The sequence below is a fragment of the Ammospiza nelsoni genome, chromosome 4, assembly GCF_027579445.1.
Source record: "Ammospiza nelsoni isolate bAmmNel1 chromosome 4, bAmmNel1.pri, whole genome shotgun sequence".
NCBI lineage: Eukaryota > Metazoa > Chordata > Aves > Passeriformes > Passerellidae > Ammospiza > Ammospiza nelsoni.
The window spans coordinates 20,538,988-20,555,344 of NC_080636.1; the positions used below are offsets into that span (position 1 = coordinate 20,538,988).

Genomic DNA, 16,357 nt, shown 5'->3' on the forward strand with positions numbered 1-16,357 from the left:
ATATTGGAATGGACTTTCCAGGGAGGTGGTAGAGTCACCATCCCTGGGGGTGTTTAAGGAAAGACTGGACATGGGTATGGTCTTGTCAGCGAAAATGGAGAATAAAACTCCTTAACACCAATACAGTGCTAAAAAGCAGGCATTACTTTAGTACAACACCAGATGCACAGGGGGTATCTTGGCCTAATGTGCATGCCTGGCTGAAGGTGATATATGGGTTTATTAGCCAGAGATCACAGTATCACAGAATGTGCTGAGTTGGAGGGGACCCACAAGGATCATTGAGCTCACTTCCTGGCCCTGCACAGCACCTTCCCCAGGAATCACACCATGTGATTGTCCTGAGAGCATGGTCCAGGCACTCTTTGAACTCTGTCAGGCTGGTGCTGTGACCACTTCCCTGGAAGCCTGTTCCACTGCCCAGCCATCCCCTGGGTGAAAAACCTTTTTGTAATATTCAACCTAAACCTCCCCTGACACAACTTCAGGCCATTCCCTTGGGGCTTGTCACTCACCACAAAGCAGAGATCAGTCCCCATCCCTCTTCTTCCCCTCATGAGGAATTTGTAACTGCAAGGAGGTGTCTGTCTTCTCAGGCTCCTCTTCTCCAGGCTGAACAGACCAAGTGCCCTCAGCAGCTCCTTTTCCTCAGGGCACTTCACCATCTTTGTCACCCTCCTTTTGATGCCCTCTATTAGTTTAATATCTTCCCTATATTGTGGGGTACATATTAATCTGAGAAGTGTTAGATATGAAGTTGCCTGGGTTTGCCCAGTGAGCCTCAGAGGGGCCTCTTGAGGGTCCTGAGGAACCCCTGGTGGTGTGCCCGGAGTTGGTTCTCACCCTCGGTATAAAAGCTGCACAATGTTTCTGAAGGAACTGCATTGGCTTGGCTTGGGACAAGGGGCAGTAACCACCATAGCTCCATCGAGGGCTCTTTCTGCAGGAGCAGTTTGTAACACTGGGGTTGACATGGTGGTGTTCAGTCATCAGTGGGATCTGATGATCTCAAAGGTCTTTCCCGACCTAACTGATTCCATAGTTCTGAGATTCTGGGGAACGTTTCCAGAACACGGGGGGCGGGACGGGAGATTGAAGGGGGGGGGGGGAGGGGGGTAGGGAACCCCACCCCAAAGCTCACACACACTCCACCTCCAGGTACAACAGCTCAGGAGAACACAGCAAAAGCACGGTCTGGCTTCGGCCGCCCTTTCAGGGTCTGTCAGGCCCGAACGAACCCGAGGACGGGGAGACCTTTCCCGAGGGGTGGGGAGTGAACTCAGCGGGCCTCTACAACCCCGCTTAGGCCCTACGCCCGCGCGGAACTACAGCTCCCAGCACGCCCCGCGGCAGCCGAGAGCAGAGGAGGTGGGGCCGCCCGTCTAACCGCTGTCTGATTGACGTGCGCTTCGACCACTCCGCGAGCGCAGGGCCGCAGCTCAGCCAATGGTAAGCGAGCGAGGGCGGGCGCTGCCGTGGGCCGCTGCCGGCTGCCTCTGAGGTGAGCGCGGCGGGCCGGGGGCTCGGCCGGGGGGGGGGAGCGGCGCTGCTGGGTCCGTCCCTCCCGCTTGCCCGACGGTCCGGGGCGGCAGGTGAGGAAGGGGACGGGAAGGGAGGGGGAAGCGGAAAGGGAAGCGGCCGTTCCCGGTCGCAGTGGGGGGAGCCGAGGAGATGTGGCCGTTCCTGCCGGTGCGCGGGACTGGGCCGGCGCCGCCCCCGCTCCGGCCTGAGGACGGTGCCCGAGCCCCTTCCCCGGGTGCGGCCCTGGCCGAGGGGTTCCCTCGCAGCCCCCGCCGGGAGCCGCGTGGCGGGTCCGCCCTGCCCGGCCCGGCCCGGCCCGGCCGGGTGCTCCGGGGCCGGCTCCGCCGCCGCTTCTCCCTGCCCGGAGCGGTGGGTGCGGGCACGGCCGGGCTCGCTGTCCTGCCCCGCCTCCCCGGAAGGGTCTGCTCTTGTCCGGAGGAACGGCCGGGGCTCGGTGGATGGAGCTGCATGAAGTTGTCGCTCTGCCCTCCCATTTTGTGTGACAGCAGGAGTGGGGGGAATGTTCTTCGCCTACCTCAGCCCGCACCTGCGCTTCATTACAGGATGTGGAAAGACTCAACTATTTTATTTTTAATGGTTTGTTTTTTTGTTTTTTTTTTTTTTTTTTTTTTGCTGTATTCTGTTTTTGGGATTATTGAAAGCGAGTTGTGGCGTCTCTCGGAGAAACTTGTGCGAGTAAGAGCAGTGAGCTTTACTTCTGGCCTGTATCCATTTTTCTTTGCTGTGTCTGGGATAGGACATACGGCCGATGAAAAGGTTCAGTGTGTTGTTTTGTTCTGTGGGTGGGTTTGAGGGATTTCTTGGTTGTTTTTGGAACTGGTTTGGGTTTTTTAGGTTATTCATGAACATGTCATATTTGTCTGTAGGTGTAACTGCCTGCTTAAAGCAAGCAGACTGGTGTATTTCTGTTTATACCCTATTATCTCTCATCTTTACTCTTTTTATGGTGCCTCTCACCAAGGTCTCTTAGTATGAGAACGTTTTACCTAATTTGGGTAACAGAGACTGAGTTTCTTTTTTCACTAAAGTTTAAGAAAATGAAAGCATCTTTAAAAGTACTGGAAGTACACGATAGGAAGGTGTAAAAGAGTGAAAAGTTAGCGTTCTCCATGGTAAAAAAAAACTGAGACCAGCGCTTTGCGCCTGGTGTGTGTGTCTTCTGAAGACAAAAATGCTGTTACGCAGATGCATCTTTGTTACAATGTTTCCTGTTGTTAGGGGTACAAAAAGACGTGGGGTAGAAGTGAGAAGCTTTAAAGGCGCGGTGATGCCTTGGACTGGCTGCCTAGAACAGAGGCTAGATAGAGATAAAGTGGGTAAGTGGGTATTTATTGAAGGCTTTTAACAGATACACCTTGGGCAGTGCAAGAGCCTCACAGAGGCTGCAAGCAAGATGGGCAAGAGTTTTTCGGGCAGATACATGTTTGGTCTAAATGCATATCTGGGGTTAATTGTCCGATTACAGCTTCAGGTAATGAAGTGACATTCCCCCAGTTTACTTTTGTTTATACTTTTTGGGCCTGAGGCTGTGATGATGACCTCGGTTTTCAGTCCTGGAAGGATTATTTTGTCTGACCAAACTGTGATGGGAGCTTTCTAACGTTCTATATGAAAGTTCAGAGTTAAACACTAATCCAGTACAGGATCTGAAAAATACAAAATTAAAATGTAAGGCATCATTTGGATATTCCATTTTGACAAATTCAACATGTAATGGTGGTGTCAGCTGTGGCTTGCTCATTCCCAATGTTTGGATTGACATTATTGGTTTCTTTAAGTAAGTACTTCAGTGAATTTGTCATGTTTAGGATAAATATGAATTTAAGCCTTGTCTGTGTTAGTGAGACAGGGAAAATGTCTATCTCTTGGTTCAGACATTTTGCCTTCATTCACGTGGGAGACCAAGATTTCGTTTTGAGAGTGGTGCAAGAAAAGTTTTCAGTATTTTAAAGAATCAATTGTTTTTGAGCGGTAATTCAAACGTGTTTGATTAACTCAGCTTGAGCTCGGTTAAAATGTTGACTTTTTTTAGAGGAAAAAACAAGATACTTAAATGATGAATAGCAGTAGTTACCACTCCTGGTGTGAAGATTCTTGATTTAAATAGCTTGACCTTTTCTCTCAAGTACAGAGAAAAATTGGTACTTGTAGTCTTTGAAATGTTCCTTGTTCTGAGATCGACACTGTTTAGGAACAATAACTGCATGTGCAGAACTCTGCAGATGACAGGAAGGGCAGTGGCCTTTTCTGGTGCTGTACCGTCCTGCAGTGAAGCAATAGAAAGTCTGTACAAGTTAAAAGTATTTATTGGCTTGCTAAGCTGATCTGCTAGGTTTTTACACAAAGAAAAGTCTTTTTACTTCTTAAAAAGTCATTATTCTAGAATTTCAAAATGATGTCTGCATGCATCTTGCTAGAAGTCTCACAGATAACTGCAGCTAAAGTGGGAAGTGAAGTCTGTGGATTGAGGCAGTAATTCTTTGTATTAAAAACTCCTTGGTGCTGGGTGGTTTCATAGTGACTGCTGGAAGAAGAGTGTTATAGGCTTTATCATTAACTTGGGCTGTCCAGGCCTGTGTAACAAACTATGTTATTAAGTTAAGTGGTCCTGCACTTTTGAAGATTGTTGAGGAATTCTTCCAGATGAGTGCATCTCTCAATATGCAATGTGTTACTAAACTTTATCTGTGGTATATTTAAGAAAGTGAACTCTGCTTTGTTTTCAGAATGTTTGGGCACTTGATGCTCATTGAGGTTTCCCAAGTAAGCCAATAACATGTGGAAATCTATAGCCCCCAGAAAAGGTTTGTTCTTAAAAAACAAAAAGGTTACCAGATCATAGGACTCCTTCCATAGTGTTAATAAATTCTAGCAGTTGGATTTTCTTAGTAAACAGCACTCTCCTGACATGAGCCATGTTGATATTGATGAACCTACCTGTGATGATTTAAGGTAGTTTTACAGTGATGAGCTTCCCTGTGGCTGTCTATTCTCAGCTTAATTCTTCAGAAGCAGCTTCTGAAGAGGTATTGAGCCATTGGCAGCTGGAACATCTGTGCCTTATAGGTACTCTCTGCATTAATCATAAAGAAACCCAGTGGTCAGTGTTCTAAGATTCTGAAATTAAACCATTTAAATAGCAGCAGTGTGCTCTGTCACTTTTGTCAAAAGGTGATTCTGTCCTCCACTGCAAGTGAAGGTAGACACGAGATCCTCTCAGACATTTCACAGCAATCCTATGTTCACAAACATTACAGTAATCCTGTAAATAATCTGGGGTTTTGTGTCTTGATAAAGAATGAGTGTGAGTATTTGAAGTGGATAGGATGGTCTTAACAGGTCTTCTATTGTGTGTTACTTCAGTTTTCACTATAACTTTAAAATTTCAGTTGGTTGGCTTCATTTTTTCTTCTGTTACAGTTCTTCTTTGGCATTTAAGCCACTCACAGCCAAAGAGAATCTGTGCAAGCTTCTGTTTGGAGTCATCACAGGTGTTCCCTACAATATTTTTAACCTTTCTAAATATACTTGTTTAACAAACCATTGCACTGGGCTGTACTCAGTATTGAGTCTGAAAAGCACCAGGTCTTGTGAAACCTTCTGGGTATTTTACATTCAGACCCATGCTGCCTGATGAATACAATAGGTTTATTTTTTGCTGCCTTTCAGCACTGCAGATATGTCAATGTTGTTGTTCTGAAAGAGTCTATTTAAAAGCAGTTCTGACAACTTGTAATTTAAAATAAGCTTATATAAAGTTCATTTCTTTATATTTCTCAGGTGTGTGCACCAACTAACATTTCCCAGCTTTTTAATGTCCAGGTGTTTTTTCCAATTCAAGATCTGAGGAGAAGTGAGGAAACTGTGTCTTAGCTTTCTTGGTGAAGTAAAACTTACAAATTATCTGATGGCTTAACTTGTTAATATACCTCATGTGTTGCTCACTCTTGTTCATCCTCTTGCTGTGTGCAGAAAACTGGTTTACCTAAGTAATTTTTAATTTCATTTGTAGCTGGTCAATGAAGATAGTAGCTTGTTTTGAAGCAATTATTTTGAAAGAGCAGATATGTAAGGTTTAGGGAGGGTTCTCTCCCTTGCCTCCATCCTTTATCCCTTGTGCTGTGTCTCCTCCTTCCCCTCTCTCTTCCCCTGGTCTCCTAAAACCTCCAAATCCATGAATAATGGTCGTATTGAAGTAGGAGCTTGTATAGCACCTAGCAAATGTGCTCACAGAACAGTCTCGCTGTTTTTCTGGTTTTTCTTTGGTTGGGTTTTTATATGATTGCAGCATTAGTCATGGTCTGGTTTTAAGAGTTCTTGTCTCCTATCCCAGAAACTCAGTAAAGTGAGTAAAATAGTATCTTCCCAAGAATGTTGATAAGGCTCCCAGATAAGCTTTCTTTCTGAACAAGTGAAATGAAATCTAGACCTTAAGAACAGTGGGATGAAGTGTTAAAAGAGAATTCTCATTACCTGGACACAAAATGTTATGGAAATGATTGCATGGGTGAGTCCTGCGTTGGGGCAGCAAGAGACTGAAGCCAGTCTGCCTTCTCTGGTAGCCTGAGTCTTCAACATCCCAGGTGACAGCATGAGACTAGTTCTTATCTACCAGGAAAGCTGAACATGTCAGTATGTCAGTTTAGATTTCTATTAAAAAAAATTGGAGAGGGTGTTACACATAATAGTTCAAAAAATGAGATCTATTATGCTCATGGATTCACTAAGCATTAAGTCTATTGACTTTCATTTTGCCTTTTGTGCTGGTTTTAAAATGAAAAAATGTGAGAAAATTGATGAGTGGTGTATTGTGTTGCTCACAACTATACATAAATACATCTTTGGGCTTCATAATAAGCATCAAATTGAGTGTAAGCATTTTTCTCAAGCTTTAATAATAATGTTTTTTTTAAATAATGTCACAGTTTGGTGTTAACAGGTCTCTTAAGAAAGTGATTTAAGAAATGGAGTGAGTTAAAGCAGAACAAGATCAGATTGACTAGCAGTGCTGTTCCATCCCACTCTGTGTTCATGTTTCCCTATCTGGGAGTAGGCTACAGAGTGTGTGCTGCTCTTTGTGGCAAAAATCAGTCAGCTCTGGAGACAGTTCAGCAGTTCTTGTTTAAAATAGTGTCCCAGTTCTGGACAAATTTAGGAGGAAATGTCCTGAAAGGCTGTCTGCTCTGACAGAAGGCTGTTTTGAGCAACCCCTCCCCCACAGGTTCCCGCAGGTTCAAAAGGAATTCCATTCTCCAAAGTGCAAAAACCCCTGTTTATTTAACGGTGGGATTGCTCACAGGCTTGAAAAAAGGAGTGAATAATGTTCAATAATGAAACCTGTCACTGCTCTGCAGAGATGGCAGATTCAGGGTCCTTTCTGCAGGTGTGGCTCAGCAGTGGCGGCCCCTGGGTGATGTCCTAGTGCTTCGGACTGGAGAAAAACTGAACAGTTCCAGAAGAAGAAGCCACAGTCCCAGGAAAAGGCCTACTGCCTCAGCTCATGAAAAAGAAGCTAGCTAAAAATCCCCAAGGAACAACTCTGTCTGTCTGTCTGTCTCTCTCTCTAGAGAAAGAAAACTGGGAGAGACCCCCAGACGCTTATCTCTGTTTTTGAACACAGACACCACAATAATTCCACTACTTCCCTCCCCCCTCAGCTCTAACTTGAAGCTGCAGGACTCTGCTCTATATCTGAGCACAGAGCAGACAACAGGGGTAGCAGAGTGTGCAGAGCTGAGCTGTTCTGGTCCCTCCACCACACCCAGCCCCCACTGTGTATTGGCCAGGTGGTAACTGTAGCACAGGCAGGCTCCAGGATGGGACCTTCACTACCTGTCAGTCACTCAGAGCTGCCTTTATGCTTTTGAGCTCTCTCCCTTGGCAGGTAGCTGGGTGTGCACATGTGCAGGTAACACAGCAGCTACAGGGAGCTCAGATTGTCCTGCATGTTAGCAAAGATTTTGAAACTGAAATTTGTCTGCTTCACTTGCTTTAAATTCCTCTCAAGCTGTTCGGGTCCCAGCTGTTGGAATCTGGAGATGGGTTGGAGAAGAAAGCAGTTCATCTGGATTTTAGATTCTCTGAAGATGGCTGTTTATGACAAAATTCCCACTGATTCCTGCCCACAGACATTGCCTTGAGTATCAGTCAGTTGCTTTTCAGTTCAATGTCGTTGGGATTTGTTAATATTCTTCTAGTTTGCTGTCAAACTCACTTTTCCAGGTGTGTAGTTCACGGGTGAGAATGACTGAGGCTTCAGGCCCAGCTGCAGGTGTCTGAGGCTCACATGCTGAACTTGGGGACTTCCCTCCCCTCTGGCTTTGGGCAGAAACTGGTGACTCAGCAATGGGAATCTGGGAGCAGGGGGGATTGGAGAGTACAAGCATTGCAGACAGGTAACCTTCTCTCTTCTCTTTGATAGGTTTGGAAGAGCATCATCCTCTAGTCTTCAGAAACCTGGAGTTTTTATCAGTGAGCTACCTGAAGGAATCTAAGGAAATTATAGCTATAGCTTCCTTGCCATTACTTTTTTGGTGTCTGTACCTCTTCTTCAGTGGTTTTAGATCAAGAAACACTATGAGCACAGTAAGTACTTTGCTACTCAGTCCAAACCTGATTCTTGAAACATGCTTTCCATTGTATTTCTGCAAACTATTTTAAGAGTTTCTAGCTAATACACAGGAACACAAGTATATTGAATCTTCGTGTACATTCAGATTTTTAATCACTCTAGGTGCTAGCAGTAGTACAGAAATGCTCACAATATCAGCAAAACCCAATAAATTGTGAACTAGTTTCTCATTTGCAAACCTTCATGATAGGCTTTTTCTTGGTGAAGCAGCTGGTAAGAGATCTGGATCTGGGCTATGTTTTTATCCTTGCTGGGATCGATTCAGGTAAGAATAAGCCACACCACCTATTGATGACTATTACAGCCATTCCAGGAGTGTTTTCTGTACCTTTATGTGCTTTCATTGGTGTTGCAAAATTGAGGGCTGTGTTAATACTACTTGCACAGAAAATGCCAAGTCTTTGTTCTCTCTTAGACTCAACGGAAGCGCCGTGGAGGAACAGGTAATTCTAGGCAAGCTCGAAAAAGAAGCAGGCTCATGGCTTCCACTGCTGAAATGGCTTCAGAAGCAGAGCCAATAGAACTTGAAGAAAGTGGTAAGCTTTTTTTTGAAGTGATAAGAACAGAAAGTGCTTCTGCAGGGTTTGGGTACAGCTGAACGTGTATTTTTGCCAGTTTCTAGGCTGTTTAGTGGAGAAGAAGGGAAACATGATTTTAGGAAGTGCCTAGTGGCACACATGGCTAAATAACAAGCCTACTGAAAGGCATGGCATGGCATGGCTAAATAACAAGCCTACTGAAAACTGGTTTGGTTTGTTACTGAGCTACAATGCATTTGTCACTAGTGTTAGATGAGTTGCACAGGAAAAGTCCTCAAGAGCTGCTCAAACATCTGCATGTCTATTCAGATAAGATGGGTGTTTCAGCAGCTGCTGCTACACAGCGTGGCAAGCTAAATTTTGAAACTCCCAAGTTTGAAGAAGATAAGGAAAACTTTTTATTATTAATTGTGCCCAATCCCTCAAGGGAATGTGCACAGCACAGTGCTATTATATCCTATATGATTCATGTTACATTTCTGTGTGATAAGCATTCTCCTGTCAGATGAGTTGTCTGTTGCTGTTGTCATCTGACAGAACTGTGTGAGGAGCTTAGCTGCTCTTTTGCATTTCAGCTTGCTGAAGACAGGGCTGGTAAAGCTGTCTGGGAGTTGCTGAGGGCAAAGCTTGAGTGAAATGTTGGACTCATTCCTGAAGAGAAGATGGACAGGAGATGGTTGAATCTTAGGCTGTTACATAGTGGCAGGCAATTTTCCTCCTCTGCAGTCTTTGACCTTGATTCTAACTTTGTTTTTCAGCTGGTGAAGAAGTAGTAGATCTCACATGTGAATCTTCTGATCCTGTAGTCGTTGATCTAACTCACAATGATTCCATTGTGGTAAGTAGTGAATAGCACACTTACCTAAATATTGTAGTCAAATTAGTTTTCTCATGTGTTGCCTGATAATATCTGACTTTAAAGGGTAAGTTTTAAATTCAGATTTGGCTTTTCAGGGCCTGAAGGTCCTGTGTTACAGAGAATAAAGAAGCTACTCTGGAGGTGTACTTGCAGTTAGTGATAGGGTAGTATAAACTAACTTTTTGCTCCAGAGCCTGGAGTTGATATAGATCAGTCATAAATAATGTAACATAGAGATGCAGTTGATAGTTGAATTTTTTCTAGATATATCAAAGGTAGAATCATAGAGTAGTTTGGGTTGGAAGGGACCTCTAACATCATCAATTCCAACCATTCACCCAGCACCACCAGGTCCACAACTGGGCCTTATCTGTAAGCACCACATCTGTCTGTGTTGGAAATACCTCCAGGGGTGATTTCAAGCCAATGCCACTGGGCTGCCCTGGGCAGCCCCTTGCAGTGCTTGACAGCTCTTGGTGAAGAATTTTTTATAATACCCCCCTAGGCCAATGATTTGAAGAAAAAGCCAAGGGAAAGAAGAGTAAGTAAAATAAGTTCAGGTTAATACTCCCAGAAGTCTTTAAAACACCTTAATTTTTTTTCTGCTCTTTTGAAAGCTAGAATAGTCTTTGATCCAGCTGGCAGTGTTGTTTATCTCCTCAGTTTTAGGATGCCACTGCTGCTGTGCCGAGCAGAAGTAAGCAACAGGAATAGCATAGGGAGTGTTTCTTGCTGGGGTTATTCCTGAGCCATTGCAAAGGAAGGGCCTCAAACTTAACAACAGAATTTGCACTTACCCTCCTCCAGTTCCACCAAGAGCAGGCTGGGGGATGGGTTTATTTTCTTCAGCAGCTGCCATAATATGGCATGTTTATGGACACCAGTGCTGAACTGGCCTGTTTGAGGAAAAAGAGGGAAAGAATCACCTGAAACTCTAAACCATGGAACTGAAAGGGGGGAGCAGGAAGGAGTGCATTCAGGTGGTTCCTAAGTTGCTTCTGTTGCTACCCCATTGGAGCAGCGGGAGCAGAACCATCAGCATCCACATAGTTGTTTACAGTGAGGCATTTAATATACTGCTTTTAATAGTCCTAATCAAAATAAGAGTAATAGCCTATCATTCTTGGCTTGTTTTGTTGGAACTGCTGTGCCTAGCTGGTCTTTGTATGTAAGATCAGGGGTGCACAACAAAGTCTAATTGTATTTTCTTTTCTCTCCTCTCCCATGTGTATTGATGCAAGATTGTTGAAGGTGAGTTGACATTTTAAAATTGATAATGGAATTCTCCTAAATGTAATAATTATTATTTTTTGTTTGCCTTTTTCAATTAATTTGAGCAGCATTTATTGAAACTGCAAAAGGCCAGCCAAGAACATTGCTAGAACATCTGGCCAGTGCCTTAGAGAATGAATCCAGTCTCTGCTTGGTAGTCAGTATCAGAGCTTGTAGAAAGTATCTGAAATAAAATATATCAAAAGCTGCTCTAAATACTTTTTCTTATTTTCTAAAGACAGAATTTCTTTAAGCCCCAAGTTGACAGTAAGTTTAATTAGCACTAGCATATTGATTGTGAATGAAAAAAAAAGTCAGATTTGTTTAACCTGTATTCCAGTAAAGGAACTAGAGAAGGTGATTTGTGCTCATAGTATGCCTCAAATTTTGCAGTGAGAAATATTAACTTTTTTTTCTACTTTAGATGTTAAAATAGTTACAGGTCTAAAGAAGTTCATCTTTTACATCTTTCAGATGTAGTCTAACTACATTATTGGAGATGCATTAGTGTGTTGTCAGCTGCTTATCTAGAATGTAATCTGTCCTGTGCTCTGAATGAAGCAAGAGTAAATGAAAAACGCCTGCAGTAAAAGTTGTAACTGAGCACTTAGGCAGGAAGTGGTTTTAATTTTGTGACTTTTTGTGTTGTCTTATTGTTTAGTAGCTTGATTATTTCTACATGGATACTGGAGTTGCAGAGATAAACTTGTGTTCAGTCCTCTCTTTTCCAGATCACAGCAGTTGTTGCAGTTCCTCAACATAGGATTGTAGCAGTTTCTGTCAGTAAGAATTGGGAGAAGTGTCTTCCCTTTATAGGGGAGATTAATTCACAGGTAGTGTAATTTCCTGGAATGTGTGACACTGAGGATCTTCAAGATTAAGTTTTAGCTGTTTGTAGGGTGAAGAGATCAAATTATTTGTGTCAATATGTAGTAGAATATTCACAATGTCTCGACATGTTCAGCCTTAATATTTAGAAACTAGTTTAAGATTGCTTTTAATGCAGCTGAATATGGTCTAATCTTGCATTTCAGGGATAGTCTCAGGGAGAGAGATAATAGTATAGCTAACTTAACAAAACTAAATTACAGAGAACCAACGACAGAGGAGAAATCTGAGGCTAAGAAGCCAGAGACAGGCAGACAGCTGTGTGCTGAGCAGTGATGATGAAGATGAAACCAGAGATAACGACGTGTATGTGGCTGATAAAGCAGCTCGAGAACTGGGACCCCTGGAAGAGGAAACTGCAAGTTCAAAGTACGTACACCTCATGAGCTGCCAAACATGGAGTTGTGCCTCTTTTGAGGCAGACAGGACTGAGTTGTATTTGTCACCACCTGACTTCCTTTGAAGCCTTCGCTTTCTCAGTTCCCTCTTTTAATGAGTATGACATCCCATGTTGTATGATAGTCAAATGATACCATTTTCACTTTAGGATGAAAAGCCAGCCCAAAACAGATCTACAGCTTTGTATTCAGCCTTAAAAAGATGAATGTGGGGTATGGCAAGGTCTACTGGGGTAGATGTTAGTAGTGCTTCCTGCTTGGATTGAAGATAATGGGATAACGACCATCTCACGCTTTCTATGCCTGTTTGATTAATAAATTACAAGCTGTGATTCAGCATGGGTAGTGACATAAGAAAGCCAAATGTTTAGGTAAAGAGTTCTGAAGGTTTAAACTAGAGATTAGTTTGTAAAGAAAAGTGTCAGGAAGCTCTTTTTGTTTCTGCTAGCTGCTATTATTCAGCCCTTGGGCTGGGCCATGTTCCCTAGGCAGCCAGGCTATGTCTGTTGCTGTGCGTGCAGTACTGCTCTCCTGGAGGCTGAAGGCAGCAGAGGCTCATCGGTAACCACAGCTCAGTAACAGACACTGAGTCGGTCTTTCCACCTTGGAACTGGAAATTTGAGTATTTCCTTGTGTCACTGTGTTCCTGACCCACATTTTATAAGGAGGAGTTCTTAAAGTGCCTATGTTACTGGGCTGTTGCTAAATTAGAGCAGGGGATTTTGGAACTTCTGACAGCCTCTTCCCTTTCTAGAATGACTCATTTCCAAGGCAGAGCTCGGTGCTTTTGTTACAGAGCTGTCACTGATGGCCTGTTGGAGATTAGTGCTGAACAGAGCAAAGAGACTCCTGTGAGTTCTTGTGCTGGACCAGGGTGACTTAGTGCATCTTCCCCCTGGGGAAAACCTTTCCTTCAGGACAGAGAGACCCAGTCTTGTTATTGCATGCCACAAACTGAGGAGTTAAAGGTACACAGGAGTCTTGAAAAGAAATGGACCATGGTGCACTCAGATGGTGACGTGACATTTTGTGTGGGTAACCCTTGATGTGCAGTGAAATTAATGGCTGCATGTTTTTTCTTCTTCTGTTCTCTGTACACAAGGCCGTCTGGTACTGTTAGCTGTCCAATTTGCATGGATGTCTACTCAGAGGTAAGGACCCACATGCTGTCATCCTTTACATGCTGTGTGAGGGAGGGAGGGGCAGAGGGGGCTCTTTTGGCTGCTGTGGGATGTTACAGAGAGCTGGCTTGAAGCACAGCTTGCCTTGAAGCTCATAATAACTTATCAGTCTAAGTCGCTACTTGTTAGTGGGGGTAGAGGGAGGAGCCCTTGGCGGGATGGCACTGAAAGATCTTCAAGTTCCTTATTATTCTAAGAATAAAGGACAATTCCAGATATTTTAAGTCGTGTTTGTGTGATGGCAGTAGACCAGCAAAGTTGAATTCTTTACTTCTAATGCCTGTTGTGGTTTCTTTTTTTCCAGATTGTGCAAAGTGGACGACTGATTGTGTCAACAAAATGTGGCCATGTCTTCTGCAGTCAGTGCCTCCGTGATTCCCTTAGGAATGCCAACTCTTGCCCAACTTGCAGGAAGAAACTCACTCACAGACAGTATCATCCCATTTATATATGAGTACTTTTATTTCTCAGGACAGACTCAACTGGATTTTGGGGGAAATGTTATATTTTCAGTGCTCTGAAGATTTAAAGAGCAGCAGGTTGTGCACAAATCCAAATAAAACTGGTTTTTTTGGAGACCAACTTGAACAATATCTAGACAGCTTTTTTATGGTCCAAGTTGCTTCTTGTTATGTTCCTGGCTATCATGCTACATCAGTGACTGTCTAAACTAGATCAGCAACCTAGACCAGGAAGGAAGCAGTTAATCCATTTCCTTCTACTTTTTTTAATGCTTAAATAAGGGAGTGTGAAAATTTTGTTTTTTCTTACTCTATTAATTATTCCTACCTTCACATACAGGTATGGAATAGTTTTCTTTCAGAACACAGATGAGCAATTCACCATTGCATTATGCTTTTTTTCATCCTGTAAGAAGCTCATGACTCTTGCTTTCTTGCATATCATCTTTGCCCTAGTAGAGTGAGTACTGTCCTGAAGGGTGGTTTTTTCATAAATCAGTCTTAAATTGACAAGGGTTATGCAATAAAGTGACCTGCTGTTAATCAGCAGTCAAGTCTTTTGAGCAGCAGACATGAACATCCAAATGTTTTTATGAACTCCATGAGATCCCAGATACATAGACACATTGCAGCATGTACAATGTGAAAGTAATTCTTTCATTGTTTCAGCTGCCAAGAATTCCTGTATTTTAATCCCAACACTGAATTTATTTTCTCACACGATGAGATGGTCTCTTGGGTTTACTTGTGCTGTAACACTGTCCTAATAATTATCAATAATACAGTCTTCTCTAGGCTTCCTAGTGATGAAAGCAAAGAAGCAAATTCATCTGTATGCTGAATACCAAAATATCTACAGATCTTCTTACTGTGTCAGCTGTTCCCAGTGTAATGCTTTAAGTTCAGTGTGTTCTCTTTGCTGTTCTCACTGGTTGTTACACTGACACCTGACTGGTTGTAGCCTGGTGAATAGCATTGAAAGTTAAATTACTGTACTGCCATTTTTGAGTGGAGGCTTTAAAAAGTGTTTGGTAACAATGTTGACAGCCAGTTAGAGAAAAGTTAATTCTCCCTTTGCCCTGAGGGTTGTCCAGTTTTTTTAAAATGCAGTTTTGGAAAAGAAGTCAGATATATCTACTAGGAAAGACAATTCCTCTAGTTGAGAAGGCAGGAATACACCAGTTTATGCACTCTTATCCAGTCACTTTTTCCCCAGGACTGAGTTCTAAATGTCTATTTTAAACTTACAGCTAAAATGTCCGAGCTGATCTGGAGTCCAGGGTGAGCTGATACAAACAGATTGATGTGGACAAGATGATTAAAATCAGGGGTTTATGATCCACAGCTGTGGTAGGTGCATCCATGAGAACCTCCAGAATTAAACCTGGCCACTTCTCTGGAGTTGGTTGCTTATAGAAACCATTCTAAGAACCATTCTGTGCCCTGGTGCAGCACAACTGAAGGGTGTGTTTAGTTAATGTTGGTATCACAGGTGTCATTGCTAACCTGTCCTTATCTGTAGGAAACCTTTAATTAAAGCAGCTCTTCTAAATTAGCTGTCTCAAGCTGCCTTGCAGCTCAAAGTAAAGTTGACTTTTTCTTTTTTTAATTAGGATGTTTCTGGATATAGAAATAGAGAGTTTTGTTACATAAAGTCTGCCTGAAGAAATGCAGCACCTTCACCCCCTGGTTTGGAGTGGCTTTGATTCAGTGCTGTTAGCAGGAATATGCAGTTTCTGTGTTGTGGCAGTAGGGTGACTCCTACAAAGTTACACACAGGTGGTTGCTGTGTGCTCCCATGGGTAAGATAAACAAGCAAGGACTACAGCTGTCTCAGGATACTGCAGTGACAGTGATGGCTGCAGTTGGGTCGCAAAAAGCAGAGTTGATGCTTAAAGTATTAATTGTGTCAGGAGAAGCAGCCCAACATTAAAACTGTAGAGACCCACAAGGGTCACAGAAGCTACTTTGTCCCAGTAGCTTAACAAAGAAAGAATAAATTATGGCTGGTTTTCCTGGGGTGGCTGCTGTGTGAAAGGAAGGATCAGAAGAGGATTTAAGGGATTACTACTGAGGATGAGGGTGACTCAAGTCACTTAACCATGCATCTTTCACAGTCTACTAGCCATGGCGTAAATGATTTTGCACAACTTCCTCCATGTAAATACCACTTTAGAGTTAGTGTCTCAATAAATAGATCTAATCAAAATTTAGATATCATAAACTATAATAAAGAGTTTTTAGCTTTTGTGTACCCTGTGAAGTGCCACAAATTTTGTGCATCTCAAAAAGGATATTATGTCTCAGTACATGGGAAAACAATGGAAATTCATTACATGCTTTTTTCTTCAAAGGAAAAAAAGGTCTGATATATTTCAGTTCCAGCAATATTTCACATTGGAGAGAACTCATAGAAAATGAAAAAAATCTTTATGTTAAGTAGATGTCTGTCTTGTTGTATATAGTTCAATTTTTCCTGTATTTAATTGTATTCAAGTCTGTCTGCCCATCTATGTTGAACTCTGCTGGTAGGCAGAGGGTTCTCTTAACAGGTGAAAATAAAATGATTGGATTGATAAATCACAA

The 16,357-nt window shown here is 42.9% G+C and overlaps 1 protein-coding gene across 1 annotated transcript; it reads left to right on the forward strand.

Moving 5' to 3' along the window:
* Window positions 1-1,528: 1,528 nt before the first annotated feature.
* Window positions 1,529-16,357, forward strand: RNF4 (ring finger protein 4). The gene is made up of 8 exons (XM_059470139.1): window positions 1,529-1,592; window positions 7,964-8,127; window positions 8,589-8,709; window positions 9,471-9,550; window positions 10,813-10,822; window positions 11,935-12,100; window positions 13,232-13,280; window positions 13,615-16,357. Exons 2-8 carry the CDS (start codon window positions 8,119-8,121, stop codon window positions 13,762-13,764), a joined length of 585 nt encoding a protein of 194 aa, XP_059326122.1. The 5' UTR covers window positions 1,529-1,592; window positions 7,964-8,118; the 3' UTR covers window positions 13,765-16,357.

Bases quoted from the DNA above. Each gene is read 5' to 3' on its own strand.
- RNF4 (XM_059470139.1), top strand. The intron at 12,101-13,231 runs GTACGTACACCT...TCTGTACACAAG, and splicing joins GAGGAAACTGCAAGTTCAAA to GCCGTCTGGTACTGTTAGCT. The intron at 13,281-13,614 runs GTAAGGACCCAC...CTTTTTTTCCAG, and splicing joins GCATGGATGTCTACTCAGAG to ATTGTGCAAAGTGGACGACT.